Consider the following 23910-nt stretch of genomic DNA (forward strand, 5'->3'; position numbering starts at 1 on the left):
TGATGCTGTGCATAACACAACTAATGGTGGATTTACAGCTGAAACTATAGCGTGACTTTAACCTGCCTTTCTTATCCAGGAGAGTCACAAAATGAGCAGCTGCTCCTGATATTTTGCACAGTCGGTGTCGTTTTTCCAAAATCCACCACACAAGATCCTTCCGCCACGGCCTCGCTCCAAACTCATCATTTACCCTCTATACGCAGCGCAGATGTTCTTGAGCAAACCTTGTTTATAGTGGATATAAAATATTCCTTATGTACGAGTCCTGTAGGAAAAGAGCACAGAACTATAACGTTCCACGTGTCATAGGTGATCCTGCACAGCAAAATCACATTAATGTTACGCACACATGTATCGCTCCCACAGAGACTGTTAAGAAACACTACACAAATGAATTGGCCGTAGAACATACCAGTAAAACACAGAAGTCATTCATATGGCATGTCTTATGACTCATGGAAGACAACTGCTGCATGTCATAATAAGTCCATGAAATGTAATAAACAACGCTTCCACCAATTCATTCTCAGAATTGGATGTGAAATGCTTGTTTACTCAAGTTCTATATTCGCAAGCCACTTGAATCACTGTTTCATCCGTATTTATGATATATTTTGATGACTATACCACTCACTGTTACAGTAATTAAGAAGTCCTGTGCAGTTTTAATGAAACTGTTCTCAAGGTAAAAACACAATTGGTAATTTGCTTAATCACCTACCACAATCTTTGTTGTGTATATAATGACTGTCGTCCCTCATAAGCAAAGGGTGTACATGTTGTTATCAGGTTAAGTAGCACAACGTTGTTGGGCCACACAACGTCTTCAGTAATGAGATTGGTGAGTCAGATCAGGAAATGCTCGTATGGATTATATTGGAAAGGCAATGACCAAATACCCATGTTCAGCTCTGAGGACTTCACTGCCTGGCACCAGTGGGAAATCAACCCTGTGAGCGGCTCGCTTCACACATTCGGCTGCAGAAGCACATGTGTTGAGTTCGGCCTCCTCAGCTCATAAGTTCACATCTATTAGGGATAGGTTGGACCACTGCTCTTTTGATGACTAAGGCTCAAGACACACTGAGACGCCAGATGTTCAGTGTTTGAGTTGGCACTGTAGATTGCAGAAACAACCATGCAACCCCTAATGTTCCCCGCTATAGTACATGTTACACCCTCCGCAGCTCTTAAACTGTAACCTTACCATGGACCCCAAACATACAGCCATAAAAATGTAATGTATTATGTGAAAGGCCATCTTAGGTTTGCTTTGTCAGATCTTTCTGGGAAAAGTCCACTCCACCCAAATCTGCCTGCAAGAGGTCTTAAACATTTCCAAGAAAACAACACAGGAAGTAATGTTATTATCAGACTTTAGTGATCCCTTAAGACAAGTCAGTTTTTCTGAACCTCTCTTCAGAGCATAGGGTCAGCAACAGAAAACACCAGATTGAGTTTTGCTCCAAAAATTCTGGAAGCACAAGCTGGATTCATGACTTTCGTTAGCATTTTAGGAAGTGCGTATATGTGAAGAAACAGCTCCTGTTCCTTAACAAAATGCCAGAGCTGTTAGGAGCACTTTACATACCTTGTTCCTGTTACATAGTCGCCGGTTCTACACGGCCCATTACATTTAAACAATCCTTCATAGCTTTCTTGAAAAAGCTTAACCAAACTCTTGTCCTTGTTCATTAGTACCGTTCTGCCTTGTCTCCTAGGTTCCCCACCAGCACCGCCTGTCTGTGGATGTGATTCCAGAGTTGAGGAACTCCGACAACTACTGCAGGAACCCGGGAGGGATCAGCGACAAGCCCTGGTGTTACACCTCAAACCACAACATACGCTGGGAGTACTGCGCTGTGCCACAGTGTGGGGAGAAAGCCGTGGAATCAGGTACTGCCCCCTGCTTTTCTTATGTGCAATCGTTTCAAGTTTCACCTGAAACCCAACACATTTGGGTTTGGTATGGTTTGGTTTGGTCTGGAACAGTTATCCAAGATCTGGCGTGTGTCTACACTGCCGAGGGTCCTTGGTAGGCCAGGTATATGCCAGATTGCGATAGCCGCGGCCAGAGCCTTTAAATGGCAATGGTCAGTAACAGCGACGTTACTATTGTGACATCATAGCACCAGGACACAGTGTAGCCTGCAAATAAATCTAATGAAGAGGAAAAATGTGACACATAAATTGGTCGTAGTGAGACAGTACTTGTAGGATATTTGAGAATTATACAAATCATAGATAAGGACAAGGTTTTCAAGCTTCACAGTCAGTAACACATTCACCATAAAGCACCAAGATTTGGTTTAAACACTTTTTCGACCCCTGTGTCTGTCAGTGATGCAGCCAGAGTTGCCAGGCCCACGGAAGACTTCTAGCCTCCCACCCACGAGCACAGCCTCGTCGCCGGCTTACTCCATGTCCGTCATCATCATCATCCTGGCTTCACTGGCGGCCACAGTCCTCCTCACCATCGCCATCCTCGCCTGCCGCAGACAAAGGAAGCAGTGGAGAAACCGCAAGAGGTGAGACACAGGCCAAAGAAGGTGGCACAAACAGTTTTACAATGATCTATGCTAGTTAGGGATGGGGACGAGATATGTTTGCAATTTATGTATCGGAAATCGGACTGACAACTCAGATTTAAAAAATAAATAATATGTTAAGACCATAGCTATGTAATATAACACACTTTGATATTAGAATTTAGCAATTCAAAAGTTGAGTTCTGATGTTCTTCTGCATTCAAACAGTTCAACGCAAATAAACCTATATGCATTAGTGTATATTTGTTGCTCTTTTAGAATTGCTGTGTTTCTTAAGCCTTCCTAACCTTACACTTAACATCACCACTAACAAAGAAATGTATGATGATTGTGATATCAGACAGTATCGTAACGGCCGATATCCAAAACCCAGATATATCAATCGGATCTGACTGAAAAAGAATGGATGGTTGCATCTCTAATGCTAGTGTCAATCTTCCCCTGCCTCTCTCCCTATTCGTCTCCCTCTGCAGAGCCATGGAGAATCCCACTATGAGCGCTCTACCATCGGAGCTCCTGCTAGATCGACTCCATCCCAACCCCATGTACCAGCGGGTCCCCCTGCTGCTCAACTCCAAGCTGCTGGCCCTCGAGTATCCCCGAAATAACATCCAATATGTCAGAGATATTGGAGAGGGAGCCTTTGGACGGGTTTTCCAAGCCAGGTGAGAAGGGGAGATGATTAAGCCCAAATGAAAGGGGGGAAATTATATTTATATACGTCTAGATCTGTCCAGTAGGGAAATAAGAGGAGATAAGGAGGAACAGTGTTGGAAGGAATTTTGGTTTGCAGTATTGCATGACTCAGACTAATGTTTAATATCGCCCCTGTCATCGCCGCTATAATCAGTTTTGCACAGGAAGAGATAGGATTCAGACAGGATTTGGCGAGATAGAGAGAGAGAGGGGATAGAAAGGCTAAAAGGAAGGCCAGAGTGGTCGCTCTGAGAAACAACCTGCTGCTGCGTCATTCGCAAAGTGACAAGGAGAGCTGATACAGGTGTCACTTTCCCCTCCAACACTGACCCTGTTCACAGCAAGGCACCAATGTATCAAACTAATCCCTATGATCTGACTAAATACCAGGCCCGGTTCATACAGTAGTTGCATTTCTAACATGATATCTGTTAAAAAGAAATCATAAAAAACACTGTCAAATGGCAATTGTATCATCAGTGGTGTGTGAATAAAATTAAATGTATACAGCATATTTAAAAACAACCAGACTCAACCAACGGGCTGTACAAACCACTATACGAAATCACAGGCTATATGAAGCATGTGTGTCTTGAGTGTTTTCTTGAAAGTGACACATTTTGAGCTGCTACCAGAAAAAGTACTATCTCCCTTACCCACACTAGCCTTGTTGGTTGAAGAGTAAAAAGTAAATGTTCAAATGATCTCAGTGGCCAAGAGTTGGAGTATAGGGGCACAGCAGTTCAGTTATGTAAGCAGTTACCAGCCCATGTATGGGTACAAAAACAAATAAAAGAACAAATCCTATACTCGGAGGGTAGCCAATGCAATGAGGCCAGTACCGGAGTAATGCCGCCAGTCGTCTGCTTATATGTGTTGCTCCAGGCTTCTGCAGCAGCTGTACGCGTGACAGAAAGGACTGGCTAACACCCAGGTACAATGTGTTGCAGTAATCTGGCCTTGACCAAATTAATGCGGTGGTGACAGTCTTCATGTCATTGAGCCAGAGGATTGATTTCAGCATAGCAATTTTCCTAAACTTGAAAAGAAGCAACCTTCTGTCTGTTTGAATTTCAAATCGGAGTCAAAGATGACCCCTAGATTCCTGTCGTTGGCATTTGCATTGTGAATGTCAATGAGCCTAAGTGGAACAACTGTACTCTGAGATATTAAAACAATCACTTCTGTTTTTCTTTTCACTTAGCAGAAGGTTTTTTTTTTTGTTTAGTGTTGTACCCACCAGCATTGTACATCCTGGATGCAATTAATGATGGATGCAATAGTGGGAATTCCCACCAGGTCCAATGGTCAATGGTTTCCAAACAGCTGCTGTATAGTTGGGACATGTTTTAAATGTAGAAACAAAACAAACAAATGTTTTGACTATTGACCAATATTTAGCAAAAATGTATTTCCAAATCTAATAGTCTGGGGTGACACAAAATCTAACCAGACACAGGATTTCACAGCTTCTGAAAAAAAAAACATTAATTACTGACTGACCATTGCATCCAACTGAAATGTTTGGTACAAGAGTTCAGGGGAGCTAAAGTGAAGAAATACCCTTGCATAGTCAGCATGATTTATCCCCCCCATGTGATGACCCTGAAAATGACACAAAATGACACAAACAAACAAAACCTAAAGCTGCTAAATTGCAACACAGCAACTGAAGGCACACGTTATTGTTGATTGTCCATCATGCAATAGGATTCTGACCTTCTGCCCGTGACGTTGCAGAACACATAATATAGTTCCAGTCAGCACTGTAATGTAATAGACGACAGCACTTTCACGGTAGCACCTGCATGATCTGGGAGATGTCCTTCAGGCCAGCTGTTAATCCTTTTAATGAAAACTAGAGTGGTGCAGTATATTGACACCCCTGAGAACATACGCACACACACACACACACACACACACACACACACACACCTACCCACCGACACAAACACACACTGTTGTACACTTACATGTGTATAACTAAACATGTGAAGGCATGGTTGTAGCACAACCCTCAATGAAAAACGTTATTGAACCATTTATGCAAAACCAATTATGGCCCTTTTATATACATACATGCACGTGCACACACACACACACACTCATTCCCTGGGATCTAATTAGATCAGCGGAGTAAATATCTTCTTCCCTGACAGATGGGCTTCAATCTGTAGTTTCCCAGTGTGTGTGTGTGTGTGTGTGTGTGTGTGTATGAGAAGTTTTGTCTTCACAGGCTATTTATAATTCTACACCGACAAACAATTTGTTGACTTTACTTTGCCCCTCAAGTGAACCTACACTGGACAGGACGTGTGTATGTTTATTGAATGCAATCTTTCTTCAAGTGACTGACATTTACAGTAGACTGAACTAATATACAGTCGTTGCACTGCACTAAAATTCATAATATTATGCTTTCATAAATTTGTGTGTGCACATGCAGGAGGCTACTAAAGAAGCAATCTCTTCACTTACCGTCCCTAACTTTATGAATATTACTTATATGTATGTTTGTTGCAGAGCACCGGGCCTGCTGCCAATGGAGACTTTCACCATGGTGGCTGTGAAGATGCTGAAGGAGGAAGCCTCAGCTGACATGCAGAATGACTTCCAGAGAGAGGCAGCATTAATGGCTGAATTCGACCATCCAAACATCGTACGACTACTAGGTCAGTGCATCTGTATGTTCGGGAGTGTGTGTGTGTGTGTGTGTGTGTGTGTGTGTGTGTGTGTGTGTGTGTGTGTGTGTGTGTGTGTGTGTGTGTGTGTGTGTGAGAAAGCCGTAACCGGATTTCCCGGGGGGCAGCGCTCGCAGCTGGATTTTAGATTTGTCCATCTGATGGATCGTTTTTTTGTCCGTGAGAGATAAGGAAAGTGCAAAAACAAAAAAACAAAAAAAACAAGACAAAGAATTTGAAAGACAAATAAAAGGAGGAACAAGACAGGAAAAAAGAGATAGTGTGGTCGACATGACGAGTCTGTTGCTCTTAAACACACAATAATAGAACAGGCTTTTACCATGAACAAGATACTTTTTATTTTTTCCTTTTTTGGGCATAAGCAACCACCATGTTAACAGATCCTTGTACTGAACAGATGAATGGGGTGCGTATAGATAAAGGCTAAAAAGATCAATCTGTACACCTCGAATTGCAAGAAAGAGGTCACTTTCTCCACTGACGTCACTTAAAATGCATACAATATGGGTTTGTGAAGGTAGCAAAAATTCCACAATCAAATCTTTATTTGGTTCCCCCTCACATATTCCTTTGTGCAAACCATATGGATGTATGGTGTTGGCGAAGGTAAGCCAATTAAAATGCTTTTTGGTGGACCTTCTTAACACAAAGAGCTATTTTTCGGAATCAAAGCCCACATGTTTTTTTGGCTCACAGTTTCATTAGGGCCAAAATGCTAGCAATGAATAATGCATATTCAGTTAAGATGTTCAAACCTCATATTGGATAATTGCATCCATCAGTAATCGTGTGATGAGTTGCTTCCATTTTAGCACCAAATCAGGGCCACAAGGTGATGGTGCACCTATTGTTCAATCAAAACAGCAGCCAAGGGATTAGGTAATGAAAAACATATCCAGTACACTACATCAAATAATATGTTCAAAGTCAAATAAAGTTACCTCATAAGAAAGCAGACCCTTACCTTGTCTTAGCTGCCTCTGACTCCCTGTTAACCAAAAGCCAAAAAAATCCAAATTGCCACCATGCTTTTGGCAGTTCTTTTTCTCAGCACTTTAAAAGTCGGGACTAGAGATGGTATGGTTCTGTTTCAGATTTTTTTTTTTTTGGTATCTGGGTAGTTTGATCTCGCCTGAAATCTGAATATCAGTTGACGCTGATATTTTTTTTACCCACATATGTTAAGCCCCAGTGCATGTATAAATAACCTTCAAAGTCAAAATGATGTTCACTTAGTTGCTTTATTATCTCAGTGCTTCATACAAGAACACAGTGTTTGTAAGAAAGTGGACTAATCAGCCCACTTAGTACACTTCGTCCTTAAGTGTTCTTTTGCGATTCAGGCCCCCTAATTTTGCTAAACAAACTCTTTTTCCTCAGATCTTTTCAGCGCTATTAAATCACTGACTGTTTGCCGGGAAACAATTGCTGCTTGACAACTAATGTGTCTTTGTTGGCCTGAGTTAAACAATGAGCCTCTATCAAAGTGTATCTACTCTAATACAGCATTATCTAATCAAATACAAACACATCCAAATATACTTCCAGGAAGACATTTAGAGATACAATATACTGTCTTGTCTGTGAGTAAACAGCCTTTGGTCATTGGCTGCCCCTGAGAGAAGTTTGTTTGCTTTGGTCCATTTTATGGCTCCAGTGGTTGTGAAATATTTTTTTTAAATCAACATTTGCCACTGAAAAATAAGAGAGATTTTTCAGACGTGTTAAATACAGTAACATATACTCTCTCTCTGTTCAGAGTGACACTCATTTTGCATGACACACTGACACTGAATGTGTGTGTGTCTGATGCACATGAAACCAGAGTTTTAACTCAATTAACCCATCATTAACCTCTGGTCTATTAATACACCGCAAATCATGTGTAAAAAAAGAAAGAAAGCATCATTCATGACATGCATGTGTCATAGTTAGAGAGGCCACATGTTATTATCCTATGGCATGTGCGTGTGTGCAAGATGGGGCCTCTGTGTTCTGTATTTAAACGATGGAGTGAAACATTTTGACCCAGCTACCGACCTTCAGCTGAGGCGGCTACTGTTGATCCACCCCCACACGCACGCACACACACACACACACACACACACACACACACACACACACACACACACACACACACACACACACACACACAGGAGGGAGGCGTCCGACTGTGTGACCCACGAGACATAAACTAACTGAGCATGACCTCCTCTCGCCAAAGGTTCCATGTTGTTGCAATTCTTGTGCTGCCTTTGACATCACAGTTGGACAGCAACATATTACAGTTAAAAAAACAGATCCTCTGGAACGTGGATGGACATTTTCAAGTTTGTTGATTCTTGTTTTACTCCTGCAGTGCCAGTGAACTGAACTGAACTGAACTGAACTGAACTGAACTGAACTGCCAAATTGAATCTATCTATTTGATTCAGGGGTATCTGGGGGTGACCTTAACAGATGGAGGTTGTGCTAAGTAAGGTTGTGAATTGGAGGGGGGGCTTCTCCCCTTATGGCGTCATAAGAGGAGAGAAATCAGACTGTTTTTGGTGTTCAGAAAAGAGGTTGAGGAAACGAGAGAGAGGGTTTTTTTTCTCTAGTCACACGAGGACTCATATTAATGTTTAAAAAAAACTGAAAAAGTGCATTATGCATAATAGCTGACCTTTAATGCTGGTAAAAAACACCTTATTCCACAATGTTGCTTTGTTATCTGTAGGTTTGAAAACAATTTGAAGGAGTTTGAAATGACTGGGTTACTGGCGGGTCAGTGAGGTATACCAATACGTGTTGCACACAGAAACAGAAGCAGTGAAGTGCACTTAATCACAATTACGACTGTGTCCAATATGACTCATTTGCATTTCAGCGCACTTACCACATGAAGTGCACAAATCAAGGGCTGAACTGGAAAGAACACAGAAGCAGATCTGCAAGGCCTCAAACTCAAACTTGGCTATAGAAAGAGAAACTGAAACCACTGTCTGAATCCAGTGGGGATTTTTCCTTCTTGTTGGCAAACCTGGTTACTTGCTACGATATTTTTTTTTTCCACAGAGCCACAGCGTACTGAAAAATGGGGCATCAGTGTGTGAATGCCAGGATGCATGAATGGCACATCTACAACTTCTGCAGGGCTGCCAGGGGCTCTGTACAGTCTCAACAGTGTGTTCTCTAATGCCCCATAGCAGCGCACACTGAAAAAAAAGCCTTGGCAGGAATGCATAGATAAACATGCAGACAGCCACTCTTTAATAGATTTTAAGTAAATAAGTAGTACATAAAGTAGAATGAATCAGGTCAGGGCAAACCTCTGTCCATGCTAGAATATTCTCAACAAATGTTCTTCTTCACCCAAGTACTTCAGTGATAGTAAATAGGTTTTTGATCATGCAAACATCCCGTTGGTAATGTCAAATGAAGTTATTGTGTAGTAGTGAGAATTTTAGTTAAGCATGCGAAAGGTTGTTTGTTATAAATGTTTTATGATAAATCATTTAGAAATGAATTAATAGAAAACATATTCCTTTAAATTAAACATCAAAACACTTTCTGTCCACACCAAGATTTCTCAAGAGTTCAGTTTTAGAAGCCCTTGCTGCCAACTAAACACATTTCATCAAGTTTCCAGAAACTAAAAATGGAGTTCTCTCAATCAGCCCTGAGGTTCACCAGAAGTGCAGCCCTAATCATACCACTCCCAGTTTTAGAAATTCTCTTTTTATCGCCCGCTTCCCCCCCCCCACACACAGCACAGGCCGGCTCAGAAGCACACACACGGTTAATTTAGAAAAAAAACACTTTATGTTGACATCACAGGGCTAATGGAAGACTGTACATCCACTATGCGTGAGAGTCTATTTATGAGCATGACCACGTCACAGATGGTTTCGTCTGTGTTTATGTCTGGACTCAATATTTATTTACCTTTTTTGTTTTACAGTGAATGAACTCCTTCTATGATACTTTCAAATAATCAATTAGGCTTGATTCGGGCGCGGCTTTATGACTTCACTGATGTTGTTTGAGGCGGTCAAGGAATCGTGCTTTTCTTCTCTCAAACCTCTACGGTGGCAAAAGCATCAACATACTGTGCGTTGCAGATCATGAAATCAAATTAACCTCTGTACTCTCTTTCCCCCCATAGGCGTGTGTGCAGTGGGTAAACCCATGTGTCTGATGTTCGAGTACATGGCCCACGGGGACCTCAACGAGTTCCTGCGTCGCCGATCCCCCACCCAATCGGTGCGCACCCTCAGCCGGGCCAGCCTATCGGGACGCAGCTTCTCCTCGGAGCTGGAGGCGGGGCTTCTCTCCTGTATCGAGCAGCTGTCCATCTCCAAGCAGATCTCGGCGGGGATGGCCTACCTGTCCGAGCGCAAGTTCGTCCACCGAGACCTGGCCACGCGCAACTGCCTGGTCGGGGAGGAGATGGTGGTGAAGATAGCGGACTTCGGCCTCTCCAGAAACATCTACTCGGCCGATTACTACAAAGCCAACGAGAACGACGCCATCCCAATTCGCTGGATGCCACCAGAGTCTATCTTCTACAACCGCTACACCACCGAATCGGACGTGTGGGCCTACGGAGTGGTGCTGTGGGAGATCTTCGCCAACGGCATGCAGCCTTACTACGGCATGGGTCACGAGGAGGTCATCTACTACGTGAGGGACGGTCACATCCTCTCTTGCCCTGAGAACTGTCCACTGGAGCTGTACAATCTGATGAGGCTCTGCTGGAGCACGCAGTCCACAGATAGGCCCAGCTTCAACAGCATCCACCGGATACTGGAGCGGATGCATCAACACACACTGAGCTTAAATGCTGCTGCTGCTGCTGCTGCTGACACTGAGCCTGACTGCTAACCTGCATGGGAACTTTTCCACAAAAAAGAGAAAAACACTGGCTTATGTTGTGATTTGAAATGAAACCCTGATATTTAGTCCGGGCATTAATCGAAAAGCCCACCCAATTTCTAAGCCCAATATTTCACAATAAAGCCACCAGTGCAAATTGCTTATTTCTTCAGTTCAGGAATTGTATTTACTGTTTTCAAACTAGACTCATATAAACCGTCACTCCTGACCATTCAGCGCATAATTCATACAGGTCATCTATACTTATGAACAATGTTAAATGCATACAGTATATGAATAGATTACATCATCGACCCTGGAGCAGTAATCTTTGAATACTTGAAGTTGCAAACAATGCCTCCATTCTGTAAAGAAGGAGAATGAGGGCATGGTAGTTAAACGCTCCATAGTAACTGCATTTTAAAACAAAAACTTTATTTGTCACCTCTAATTCCACAGTGGCACACAATCACTTTAAAACCATTGTTGTTGATTGTTTTATATAGACAAGTTGCTATTCCATTTTGGGGCATTCTAGTTTTATGTCTTTTTCATCATGTTGTTGACCTTTTGTATGGTATATATTTTCCTTTTTTGACAGTGTTTGAGGCATTTGACACGAGTAAATAACATGCACAGTGTGGGTTAAAGAGTTTCTCAATGGATCTTCCAACTGGCGTCATCATCGGCCATAAGTCTCTCTCACTGAAGCACAGACATGCATTTGCTTGATAATCACTTAGAAAACTCATTAACTAATGTCCATTTCCTTGCCTTGAAATAGAGTCTCTACAAAGTGACGAATGTCCTCCATGTTCAAAAATAGCCTATTCTATTAATTGGTTCTCATAAAGATAGAAACTCACCCTTACAAAAAAATCTCGTAAAAATAGTTAAACTGAATTATAACTATGTAAACAATGTTCCTACAGTTTTACCAACACATTTTGTGTCATCAGTCGTCTTTGTAATATGGATTGCTCGAAGCAGTTTTCTTTATTTTATTAGTTTGTTTTGTAAATGTATTTAATTAAGAGATTAATATCAGATGTGAGAAAAGTGTTGTCTTGTCAGCAACAAGGAAAGCCTTTCAGATGTTTTATTTATTTTCAAATGTGGTGTGATGTCACTCTTTTGGTTATTTCGTACGTAACATAACAATGCAGGATTTGCCTCACTGACTTCCCTCTGAAGTATTATGTGTCTTTGTATCGCTTGCAAATAATAAAAATAATAAACACAAACATTTGTATTTAAAATCTGGACTATACCAAATCGTATTTCTTTGCACGCAGTTGTGTATGCATCCCCCACGCTGACAATGGACTTTTTAATTTAGAATCATATGACCAGACTCACACACCTCTGTAAAACTTAACAGCTGGATATAGACACATACAAATATAAGATGTAATTAAAATTATCTCACAGTGCTTATACTGATTGTTTACAACAATGACAAGAAGTGGATATTTAGGAAAAAGAAAAGTGGTTTATTTGCCTTTCCTTTTTAGTAGTGGTAGGGAGGTACATCAATGCTCCTGATTGGCCATTCTGCCATGAATTTTCACCTATTCTGGAGCTGAAGAAGTCAAGTCAGGTCAATTGTATTGTCAATATCTGCAGGATGTGCCAGAGGAATCGAAAATATGTTTCTCTCAACCCAACAGGTAAAATATCCATGCGACTTCTTTTCAATTCTACAATTTATGGCTGAACGATTCTACAAAATCTGGTTTGGTTCAAGTAATATGATTGTCCCCTTGCCATCTGGGAACAGATACAGCACTATCAAAACCCAGACTTAAAAGACATACAGCCGTAGCTTCCATCACCTGTTTTGAGAATTACTATTCCATCCTATTGGGTGTACTTTGCAGCCTTTATCATTTATTGTAGGAAGTCGCATAACATGGGATCTGGGACAGTCAAACTCAGTGGCCTTACAGATTACAGAGCAACATTTACATTGTTTGCAATGGGTCAACAGTGAGAATTAACATTGCATTTTAAACACTACACAAGAGTAATGTATTTGCCTCCATGAGCAACATATGAATTGTGGTGGTGTGACAGAGCCCTCGAACAAACCACTGAAGTTAAGGGCGGAAAACTGAGAAAACTACACTTGCAGCGTAAAGCATGAGTGACGTTATTGCCTTTAGCCTATGTGCAGACAGCTGAATTAACTAGAAGCATATCTGTTCTGTCAGATACTTCTAAAGACAGAAGATGTTTAAGCAGCTGTCCTCCCTTCATGTCCCCTACAATCACCTTGGTTTTGTGTTTCAGTCTTCCCTCAATTCACCCTCTACTTTCTCATGGCCTCCTCTCCTTCCTCTGTCCCTTTCTTTCCCCACTCTCCTCTCCTCTCCATCACCACCATTTCCTTTTCTTATCTGCAGTTCCTTTCCATTTGCTCAGTCTTAGAAATATTTCAGTAGAAATGTCCCGCAAAGCCAGCTGCAGATAGATAGTGAGAACTAACACTTGTTCAGGGTGAATAAGCCTATTGTCCCTTCTCCAAAAAACGAAAGGTTATTTTAAAGGCACTCTCCAACCTTCTTGCCAACTTGCGAGTGCAGCTATCAGTGTTTTTGAAGAACCAGAGATTTATATTCTTCCGTGAAAAATCACATCCTGTTTTGTCAAGATAACGTCCTTTCGGTTTTGGATACGTCTTTCGCAGGCACCGAAAGGCGATACTGTTTCAGAAGGAAGCTTGGACGTGTATCGTGTGTTGAAATGTTCTAAATCGTGTGCTGTGTTTCTTGGATGTCTCGGTCACGTTAGCAGCTCAAGCTTTATTTAATGGCTTGCTGACTTTTCCCTGTGTTATCCTAACTTCTGTTGGCAACAGGGAACGCTGATCCTGTCCATTCAAATCATCAGCTTTCGAGGACACATATATGTCAGTCGGCGAACCAATGCTGGGAACCACTGGAAAGTGTCTCGTATTGACGTTGTGACGGAGATGTGACATCCCCCTCTCACTCAGCGACAGCACCGAGGTACTTCCTCTGTGGCTGCGCCGGCTCTGATTGGCCCGTTCAGGGAGAAACAGGAAGTACGGAGACGTATATCAGTCAACCAGAGGCTAGCACTCCAAATCTGTGGAACAATAAACATGGGACAGCTTGCACTTTACACAAACACACACACACACACACACACACACACACACACACACACACACACACACACACACACACACACAAGCACTTACACACACAGACAAGCACACACACACATACATACACACACACACACACACACACACACACACACACATTGCAGACAAGCATTCCTCCCTATGAAAACATTTGGCTGCTGCTGCTTAATTCATGTCACACACGACACTTAGTGGCCCCAATCACTCGTACAGCAGCATTCAACGTACACAAATACCTCCCTTGTATGGTACAGAAATACATGTAGAGTCTGCCTTATGTCAAAGTGCACATTCTGCAATGCAAAGTGATTACTTCCAACATGTCCGTCTTCAGAAACAAGTTGCTTACCCGGGTCTTTTTTTTTAGCAGTAAAGGGAAACCAGTGTGCACCATACTGTTCATTATATGGAGATGTAATAAGTAGCCTAATTGCCACTCTCCTCGCTGCTCTTGCACTCTCGCTTCTGGTATCTGTACTCTGGCAGCCTCATCTCATGTTTGACCAAATTGCCAAACCAATCAACAAATATGAATGACAACCTGTGACTGTGACAAAATGGATTTTGCAATGAAGATGTTTTTTTGACCACACACATGAACTTAACATACTTACACATTTATAACAGTTCCCATTTGGGACGTATGCCAAATAATTACCTTATAAAGTACACACACATTTACTTATTTATTTGCACATGAAGTACACATGGAGCAACTTGAAATGCATTTGTAGTCAAATATAAGTCCAGTATTCACACTAGGCATTGTACCAGAGTTTATCAGAGCTTCTTCACTGCATAGAGATGCCTGCTGCAGCCATAGACCGCTGACATGTATCAATTTCAACCAATGTTCTCTGGCAACTGTATCAAGCAAGCCAACTCCAGACACACCACCTCAATGAAGACATACAAGTGTGGGGGGGACTCATTTATTAAAGGGATTTCACTTCTAAATCTGCACAACCACGCAAACCAAGCACTGGGCAAAAAAAGCCTGTTTTCCTCCTTCAACATATAAGCATATGGTTGCACACAGGCTTCTGCTAAATGTCAAGGCTGTCTAAAATGTGCAAACAGCCTCAAGGTCTATAGATTATCAAGTCTAGCCACAAAAAAAACAACAACAACCAAAAAAAACCCTGCATGTCTGTCATTAAGCATACATTATCAGTATGGGTCTGTCTGTGACCCTGTGTAAGCTTGTTGGAGGTCATAGAAACTTTGGATAACAAGAGGATCAACAGTAGAAAGTCTAAACATTTAAAGCAAAGTAAAACCCTCTAAGGAAAAATACACTCTACTACTGATTTATTTCCTTCAGAAAAGCTTAATTTCATTTAAAAAATCACACCAACACAATCACAAATACCTTTCTCATGTTTTTATTGTTGCTTGGATATCAACACTATGACTCTGGTTGGACATTCATTGATAATTGGCCAGTACAGTATAGATAGTATGGAAATCACATTTATGTCTCTGTCACAATTACTTACACACTACTAATACATGGCTTGTTAGAGCAGAGGCCTGGCAAAAAATGCCCCCCAAACTTTCAAAGCAATGTGCCAATGTGAAAGAAAAATAAAATGTTTCATAACCTACACTTGTGAAGAACATATGATGAATCATTGGACCTCATAATGTAGATGTTATAATTCTAAGAAAACACTTTTTGGATTTTTAATATTTCCAAAGTGCAACACACACCAACTGCGTCATGTAACGCTGGGATGAATAGACAGTGGCCTAATGCATAATAGTGTCTTGAGACGTGTCCAGATTGATAGTATTTTGACATCCATCTTATGCCACAGGTTCGTGTTGCTCTTGAGAATTATTTTCTGTGTCCTTGTTAAACAAAAACACACAATAACAATATAATACATTTAAATTTGAATTACTCACAACATCTAATGATTTGAACTTTGAACAGCGGTTTCTATTTTGATCAAGTGACGTTATCCGAAATGTTTTGAATATTATTATTTTAAAAATGTTGAGGTTGTGGTGAGAGTATTTTTAGTGTACCCAAAAAATCAAGCTCTCTTGTGAAAATGTTGTTCAAAAATGAAATATTGCTCTAACACTGAGGTTAACCTGTGTTCTACCTTAAGGCAATTGCAACATTACAAACTTAAAAGTGTAGGTCAACACCACCTGGACATCTTGTTTATGCTGCCCTCCAGTGGTTGACCTTCTCACCTTTCTGCAGTGATGTATGAGTGTACCCTAGGACATTGTGACATCACTGGTGGGTGTGGTCAGAGGTGGAACAGGCTTTTAAACCAGAGAGGACCAACAAAAAACTTCTTCACATGCTAGCGTTGAGTAAATCTTTAAAGGAGAAGAATGGAAGGCACTGCACACAGAGATATGTAGTTCTGGGTCACAAACAAGTCAATAACTGTAAAAAGTGTCAAGAGGGAATTCATTAATTACGGTCACAATACAAAAGAGCTCATGACATAAAAAAAAAACGACAACATCCTACAGTACATTTTGAACAGAGTATAACACTGTTAAATTTACAAACACAAAAACAACATTTTCCCTTTGGTGATTAACTTTGAATAATATATTTTATATACATACATACTGTACACATACATACTTACAATGGTGTACAAAGAGTGACACACTGGTAAACAGAGGCGTACAAAAAGTTTAGTTGGTTTGCTATATAACCTGAATCAACACTTTGTTAGGAAAAAAAAATGGTTACAGTGAGTTTGTAAAGGATTATCGGGTCCAGAGCTGTGTATTGAAAAAGTCTGGTCAATGAAATGAATGAGTGGAAGTGTGAGCCTACTGTGAAATTAACAGAAGTAAAAGTTGGACAAACTGAAAGGCAAAACCTCAGGAATAACATTAAACTGTGTCAAAAATAAACCTAAAATTGTTGCCGAATTTTGAGGTTAAAGGATACCTATTATGCAAAATGTACTTTTTCAAGGTTTATTATCATTAATATGGGTCCCGTTGTGACTACAGACTCCCAAAGTATGAAAAAAAAAACTCTCCCTTTTTTTCTCAACCTCCACCTTTTTGAAAATCCCAGTCACATTTCTCTCCCCTTATGATGTCAGGAAGGGAGAAATCACGGCCCCTCATTACCAACCCAATTTAGCTCTACCTCCACCTGTGATAAGCACAGCGCCAGATAACCCTGAATCCAACAGTTAGATTCAGGGACAATCAGAGTAGACTGGGCTTTTTGGGTGGCGGGGTTTAAAGAGATTAGGCTCTTAAACGGAGTGTTTCAGACAAGAGGAGATTCAGCAATGTGGCATTTACCATGAAAACAGTTTGTAGTAGAAACCCAAATTACAATTTTGAACCTGAAAATTAGCATAATATGTGACCTTTAAAATAGCAATTAAAAGGCCAAACATTATAAGGGGAATGTAGATGGGGCAAGTCAATTATAAAGCTATGCCTCACTCTCAGCTAGCCAAAAAAAATAACACAAAATAAATATAATCTGTGATCTTTTAATGGATAAAAGAACTAAAATGACCGCATCAAAGGGCCAAATTCTGGCAGGTTTCGCCAGGCAATAATAGCAGCTGACTTCATTTTAACAGTGCAGCCTAAATCCCTGACAAACATCTTGCTTCCTGGACTGCATTGTTTGGCTGTGGCTGCTCACTTTTCTGTCAGCTGTTAGGAGCTTGGTCTCTGTATAAAATTGGCCAAACAGTGTTTCAAGTCAGGACAAAACGTACAGCTGGCAATTTTTAACACTACACGTCATACCGACACCATGCTGAATTTAATCTGGTTTACAATCACACGTTTATAGCAGAAATAAGGGAGTGCACTGCTTGGAAATAAAATGACACCATTCAATACTGCATTGGCTAAACTGTACCTCACCTCTCAGGAAGCCAGTGCATTAAGAAGAACACACTGAACTGCTAATAGACTTTTGAGCATCATCATGGGAGCAAGCTGTGATACGTCAGGTTGTCAGTACACCTTCGAATAAGAATTGACAGAGAAAAATGCTAAATGTAGCAGTTTTAAAACATTCCAAAAAGTTGTTTTGGTAAACATCAACATTATGACACCCCCCAACCATATGTAACTTAATTCATTGGGAAGCTATTAACACACACAATGTGGGTTGTCTCTTTGTTTTTGGGTATCGACAGCAAAGTTGAGTTGAAATGTAGTACCAAGATGGCTGATGTATGCATCATCATCATCATAGCACCAGGAAATGGCTGACATATTTCAACAATGTTGTTCTACTTGAGTTGTCTGTTGCCCTAATAATAAGGAAAACTCAGTGGTCAGTGCAAATATCAGCATGGGTCATGAATGGAGGATCGATTCGCATTAGTTCTTTCCCAATTGACCATGGTTAAGTAGTACTTGGGAGACCCTATAGTCATTACTGAAAGAGGACGGAATGGGAAGGATGTCATAACATAACCACAACCATCACAGTGGCAAAAACAAAAACTGTATTACTTCAAATAACACCAACAATAACACTGTGTATGTACAAATATGAAACAAATGTGCACATATCATTCAGTCTCAGGTTTATAAGTGAGATATTTTTTGTACTAAGCTTGGAGTGTTTGCCATTTAGGGATGGACAATCGGGTTTAGAATGTTTGGATTTGTAGCAAATATGTAACAGAGGCTAAGCCCAATGGATCTCATGGGCTGAGTTAAATGTAGTGGGAGAGCCACGGATTCTGGGCTACAGTAAGTAGGGATTTGTCACACCACCAAATGTAACAGTTATAGTTTGGACACAAACTAATGGAATGCAGTGGAATGAATGGATTTGCTCGTGAAGGCAAAGTACATCTAAGCGATGTGTTTGCTCTGGGGAAATGGGACATGATTTTGCACCACTGACCAGACTGAAATGTAACTCTTAGATTGACTACGACATTTATGCCCCCCTCAGAATGAATTATAATAACTTTGTTATCATCGTTGGTGACATTTCATGTGGCGCCAATATCAGGTCAAAATGTGTCCTTCACTTTGGTGTATGACTAAAGATGAATAACATTCTCATCAGCCTCAGTTATACTTAGTGTTATGCGTTAGTAAAGCTCACAGGCTTTACCAAGATGTTGGATATTGTAAATTGAACCTGCTCGACATCAGCACATTATCATTTCGATTGTGAGCATTTTAGCATGCTGATGTTAGCGTCAAGTTCAATTCCCGGTTGTTGCCTAAGTTCAGCATCACAGTAGCCTGTATCTTACACTTGTAATAGTTTACTTCATAAAAAAATTGTCCTAGTTCAGAAGAAGCATTGTATCTTCGTTGGCTCTACCTACTGAGGTTTCATGTATATTGTGTGACAATTTCAACTTGCCCCTTTTCCTACAAGTCAGCCTTGTTGACACAGAGAAACTTGATAAAACCTCACTCAGCACATTTCTTGTCATGATCTGAGGTCTGTTTACACTCCACACTTCTGACCTTCACCTTGTCTCCACATAACTATGTGGCAAACAGCCCGCTCTAAAAACTGCAAACATCCTCCTCCCCTTTTTGGTAAGATCCCTTGGACAACTTATCTCTAATTCCATAAAGGGAATACACAGCTCAGGATTTCAGCAGACCCTGGACACTTCATGAGTCCCTGAAGTTGTTTGGTCACTAAAAGATGAATCTTAAAGTTTTTGGTGAGTGGCTAAACATGTCGGATAGATCTTTTTCATAAGAATTAGCGGGGTGTCCCATAATGTCTTGACTTTGAAGCTTAGGAAAACCCTAGGAACAGACTCAGACAGCCTTGGGTCTCCACAAGGTCATTTGTGAAGTTAAAGCTTTTGGATATAACTTGCTTTCACATTCAGTTACATGTTATGGACACCAAATGAGATGTGTTGGTTTGAATTTCCACAGATTAGAAGTCTTCCCGCCAAAACCATAAACAAAAAAAAAGAAACAACAACGTTTTAGAAGAGTCCTTCATCGGATGTGATGTGGTAGTGTTCTGTTGGCAGCAAAAAACATGTAGTATGACGTTTCTTTAGGCTCAAAGGGAAAAATCTGAAACCCAAGACTAGAGTGATACGAAGTTTAGAGAAAGAGTGTAGAAAGAGGATGGGTTACACTGGCATTACCTTCATTTCACAGATTACTTTTAAATAGTTCATATCAGCGCCGTCCATGACAACTCATTTTAAACAAATTGAAATAATAAACAAATAAACAAAAAAATACCAACAGCCTATCGGAGTCCAGTCCTCGAAGATCAGACTCTTCCCCTGTTCGTTCTTCCTCCGCACAGCAATAAAGTCATAATTCTTCATAGTTGCGATATTCTCCTTCATTGTGATCCCGTCATCAACACCAGTCCACCTAAACCAAATCTTCATTCTTCAATTCATCCCGTTACTTTCCTTTTTTTGTGTCCACAGTCCCATTAACTTTTTTTTTTGTCAGTCAGTATCTCCACAAGAGATCAACCCCCTTCAAGCAGTCAACCTCTCTCTGTGATCTCCGGCCCTACTTTATACCACCGAGTGTTCGTTTTTTTTTTGGGTGAGGTGGTTCTGTTGGTGGTGGTGATGCGCCCCGCTGCTCAGCACCGTGTGGTTGACGGACGACGCCGAGCGGTCGGATCCCTCCGCCACCGTCCCGTTGACGTTCTCCTGCCGCCGACAGCACAGGATCTGCCTGAAGGTGGCGCTCATCTCCTTGTCGCGGTAGGAGTAGATGATGGGGTTCATGGCCGAGTTGAATTCGGCCAGGAGCAGGAAGAACTTCTCGTAGGTGAGGACGTTGCAGTTGGCACAGAAGACGTCCAGAAGGAGGATGACCAGGCCGGGAGTCCAGCAGATGATGAAAGCACCTAAACAAGAAACAAAGCAGAGAAGAACAGACAAAACAGTTGAAAGTGTTGTAGTGATAACTATAGACTGATGAGACAAGGCGGAAAAGATTTCATTACATCATAGCCTCTGTAAGTTATTGGTTGAAGATCGTATTATAGTTGTTGATCCTTGACCCATGAAGGTATATAGAAGTTAGTGACAGGTTTGACTGGTTTTGGAGAAAATGTTATCGCAGTTCAATGATAAGTTGAAGTAGCTCAGAATTCAAATCAAATTCATTGTACTCTTAGTAAATAGTGACCAGGCTACTCTCAGGCTGTTCTAACCTGTTCTAATTCTCTGTTTCAACTGGCTACTTCATGAGCCTGAAACACTTGTGCTGTGTGTGCAGTTATCAATACCACAAAAATGTGACGAGAGCCTGACATTTCTTAAATGTCCCTTTATTAACATACTGTATTTCATGCAATCGGTAAATGTTTTTCTAATCTGTATTTTCAAGGTGTTGGCAGTGCAGTACTGGGCCCTTGACTTCCTCGATCCCTGCTGTTTTGTGACTCGTGATAAACATTTGAAAATTGACAACTTGCTTTGTAATCGTTCTTGTATTTTGATGACTTGCATTTGAGAAACAATGATTCACTTGTACTTACTGTAAGCACTGATGGCATCATCAGAATTGTTCCTTTTCATTCTTAGCATAACACTTTGACTTTATAATGTCACACACCTTCTATCAAGCGAATATGAAGTTAAAAAGGCATATACTTCTCCCTCCTTTACCTCCATTGAATGAAAAGTAGCAAAAACAATTCAAAATATTAAAACAAAATGGCATCGAAAATTTGGCTCAAAGAAATGTATTATTGTTGTCCGGACATGGCTGTTTTCTAGTGTGTATTGAAACACTTTATCACTTTATCACCGCATCACCATCAATTTGATAACCCACCACCATCACTCTACAGAGCAACAACTTTTATATTAGCCAATGAACTACACTAAGCAACAACAGCCATGCCCTCTATAACCACATCTACTAACACATTGTAAGTACAGAGTGCTGTTGTTGTACATTGTTTTCAAATATGTTCTACTTGTGCATTACCTTACAAGTATTGGATCCCATAAAGCAGAATAAGAATACCACCAAAGAAGCTGTCTTCTGAATGATCCATGAATCAGTCATAGAATCCATGTGAACTCATTGTAAATCATCTATGTACTTCCCTTTTACCTTCATCACACTTTTACACAGTTGCTCCCCCCTATGAATGTAAAACAATATCTTGAAAAAAAAAGAAAAAAAAGAATAGGAAACGCAATGGAAAGAAAGATAAATCAGCGTGCCAATAACATCCCTCCCCCCCTTCTGCGAAACATCTACGGGAACTATTTTTTGCAACCACATGTTCAACACACACATCATCAACCTTCTAACCTCATTTGGTTGAGAGGAATCATCCTTTTTCTGATTACATGAAGCGTGTAAGCAGCACAGTTGAGGAGAGGGGTGTGTGTGTGTGTGTGTGTGTGTGTGTGTGTGTGTGTGTGTGTGTCGGGGGGGGGGGGGTCGCTGACTCGTTACTCATAAATGTCAAGTTCAAGTATTGCGAATTCAGTCGGCAGATGCCATTCGTCACAACTATAAGACAACTGCGGGACATTACACTCTTGAGACAGCAAAAACAAAAAGTCCCGATGAGAAACGGGGCCGGCAGAGTATACAGGGAGAATATTGACGGGCAGGCCTGCTATCTGTTAGTGTTTTGCAGGCGGCAGCTGCAGCGGAGGCTTGACCTCACTTCCCAGCTATGCAGGCAGACTCTATCCACAGTAAGATACATTTCTCCGACGATTTGCAGCCCAGCAGAGAAACTATCTGAGGTATTTTGTCTCTCAGTGAAACATATTCCTCTGAAACAGGACACAGGACACCCCTCAAAAAAAAGGAGGAGTCAGTAAATTAAGGAAAATACTCCAGAGATTATGATTGTGCTTAGATAGTGTCAAAACATTGAAAGTAGAAGTAGCCACAGCCTATATTTTTTTCCAACAAACCAAACAAAATAACTAGCAAAGAACTCTCTCATTCTTCTAGTTAATTTCCCTCTGTCAAATAACCTGTGTGGCTGCTTCAACATTGACCCTGTTTGAACTATATTTTTTTTATTTACAGGATGTTTCTCCGGGTTCCCCCCATCAAAATGAGGAAGAAAACAGTCTTTGTGTAAAGACTTGAGAGGTTTCACCCTCTGATTCTTTCATTTCCTCTCTGAAGCCAGGGATATACTATGGTTGCTGCTATAGTGTTACACCCTTCATCTCAAAATTGCCCCTATGTTTTGGGTTTACCAGGGGACACATATAGAAGAGTTACCGTTACGCCATGTTCACAGAGGGCAAAGCAAAGTCTTTTTTGTTTATGGAGGGAACAAATAGTTTCAATGTTGCCTTGTCACCATTTGAAAAGGTCACATGCAAGTACAATAGACAGCAAGAAATGGAAAACCAGAGGCGAAAAGTAAATAAACATGGCTCCCTATGCACGCCAGGAAAATCTGGAAATGCAAGTAAAGCCACTTTGTCACTTTCCAGGTTTTGATAGTTAGGAATAACACAGAAGCAAGCAATGTGAACGGTTGCTATGCACTACTCATAGCAACAGTATCCTGTTTGACTCATTTTGAAGAATTATCTTTAGCTACACAGTCATTTGGCTTCCTCAAAAGCCATATTGCGGATAATGTTTCAGTAAATCAAAACACTTAGAATCCAGTTAATAACACATATTTGAGGATCTATGGGAGAATGATTGCCGTAATGGAGTGGTTAACAAGAACAGCTTGATACCAAGACCTTCAGTTAGGCCTGTGGATCACTGAGAAAACTAAATCAAGGATGTTTTTAAAACACTGCGTGTTCAGTTCTATACAGTTTGGATTCAATGTTCCTGGAGGTTCATTTTTTGCCATAAAAAAACAAAAATCACAATGATAGAAAATGCTTATAATAATGATAAAGGTCAAAATCATCATGTAATAATTCAAAACGTTGACTGTTTGGCTCAAAATGATGGCTTATCCCATTATATTGACTTGCAA

General features: G+C 40.8%; 2 protein-coding genes across 2 annotated transcripts in view; one reads left to right on the top strand and one right to left on the bottom strand.

The window, feature by feature from the left end:
• musk (muscle, skeletal, receptor tyrosine kinase) overlaps window positions 1–10816 on the top strand; it is a gene marked incomplete at both ends in the record, with an annotated part of 29022 nt that extends 18206 nt beyond the window's left edge. Inside the window, 5 exons of the mRNA XM_080046633.1 lie at window positions 1725–1899; window positions 2345–2531; window positions 3026–3217; window positions 5772–5920; window positions 10098–10816. Coding sequence (XP_079902759.1) covers window positions 1725–1899; window positions 2345–2531; window positions 3026–3217; window positions 5772–5920; window positions 10098–10816 — 1422 coding nt within the window. The remainder of the gene's footprint in view (window positions 1–1724; window positions 1900–2344; window positions 2532–3025; window positions 3218–5771; window positions 5921–10097) is intronic.
• A 4533-nt stretch (window positions 10817–15349) lies between these two features.
• The window catches only part of lpar1 (lysophosphatidic acid receptor 1), a 39623-nt gene continuing 31062 nt past the window's right edge, over window positions 15350–23910 (bottom strand). Inside the window, exon 3 of the mRNA XM_080047071.1 lies at window positions 15350–20823. Within this exon, the coding sequence (XP_079903197.1) occupies window positions 20483–20823 (341 nt within the window). The 3' untranslated portion in view covers window positions 15350–20482. The remainder of the gene's footprint in view (window positions 20824–23910) is intronic.

Source organism: Ammodytes marinus (assembly GCF_949987685.1).
Source record: "Ammodytes marinus genome assembly, chromosome: 18".
NCBI classification, from domain to species: Eukaryota; Metazoa; Chordata; class Actinopteri; order Uranoscopiformes; family Ammodytidae; genus Ammodytes; species Ammodytes marinus.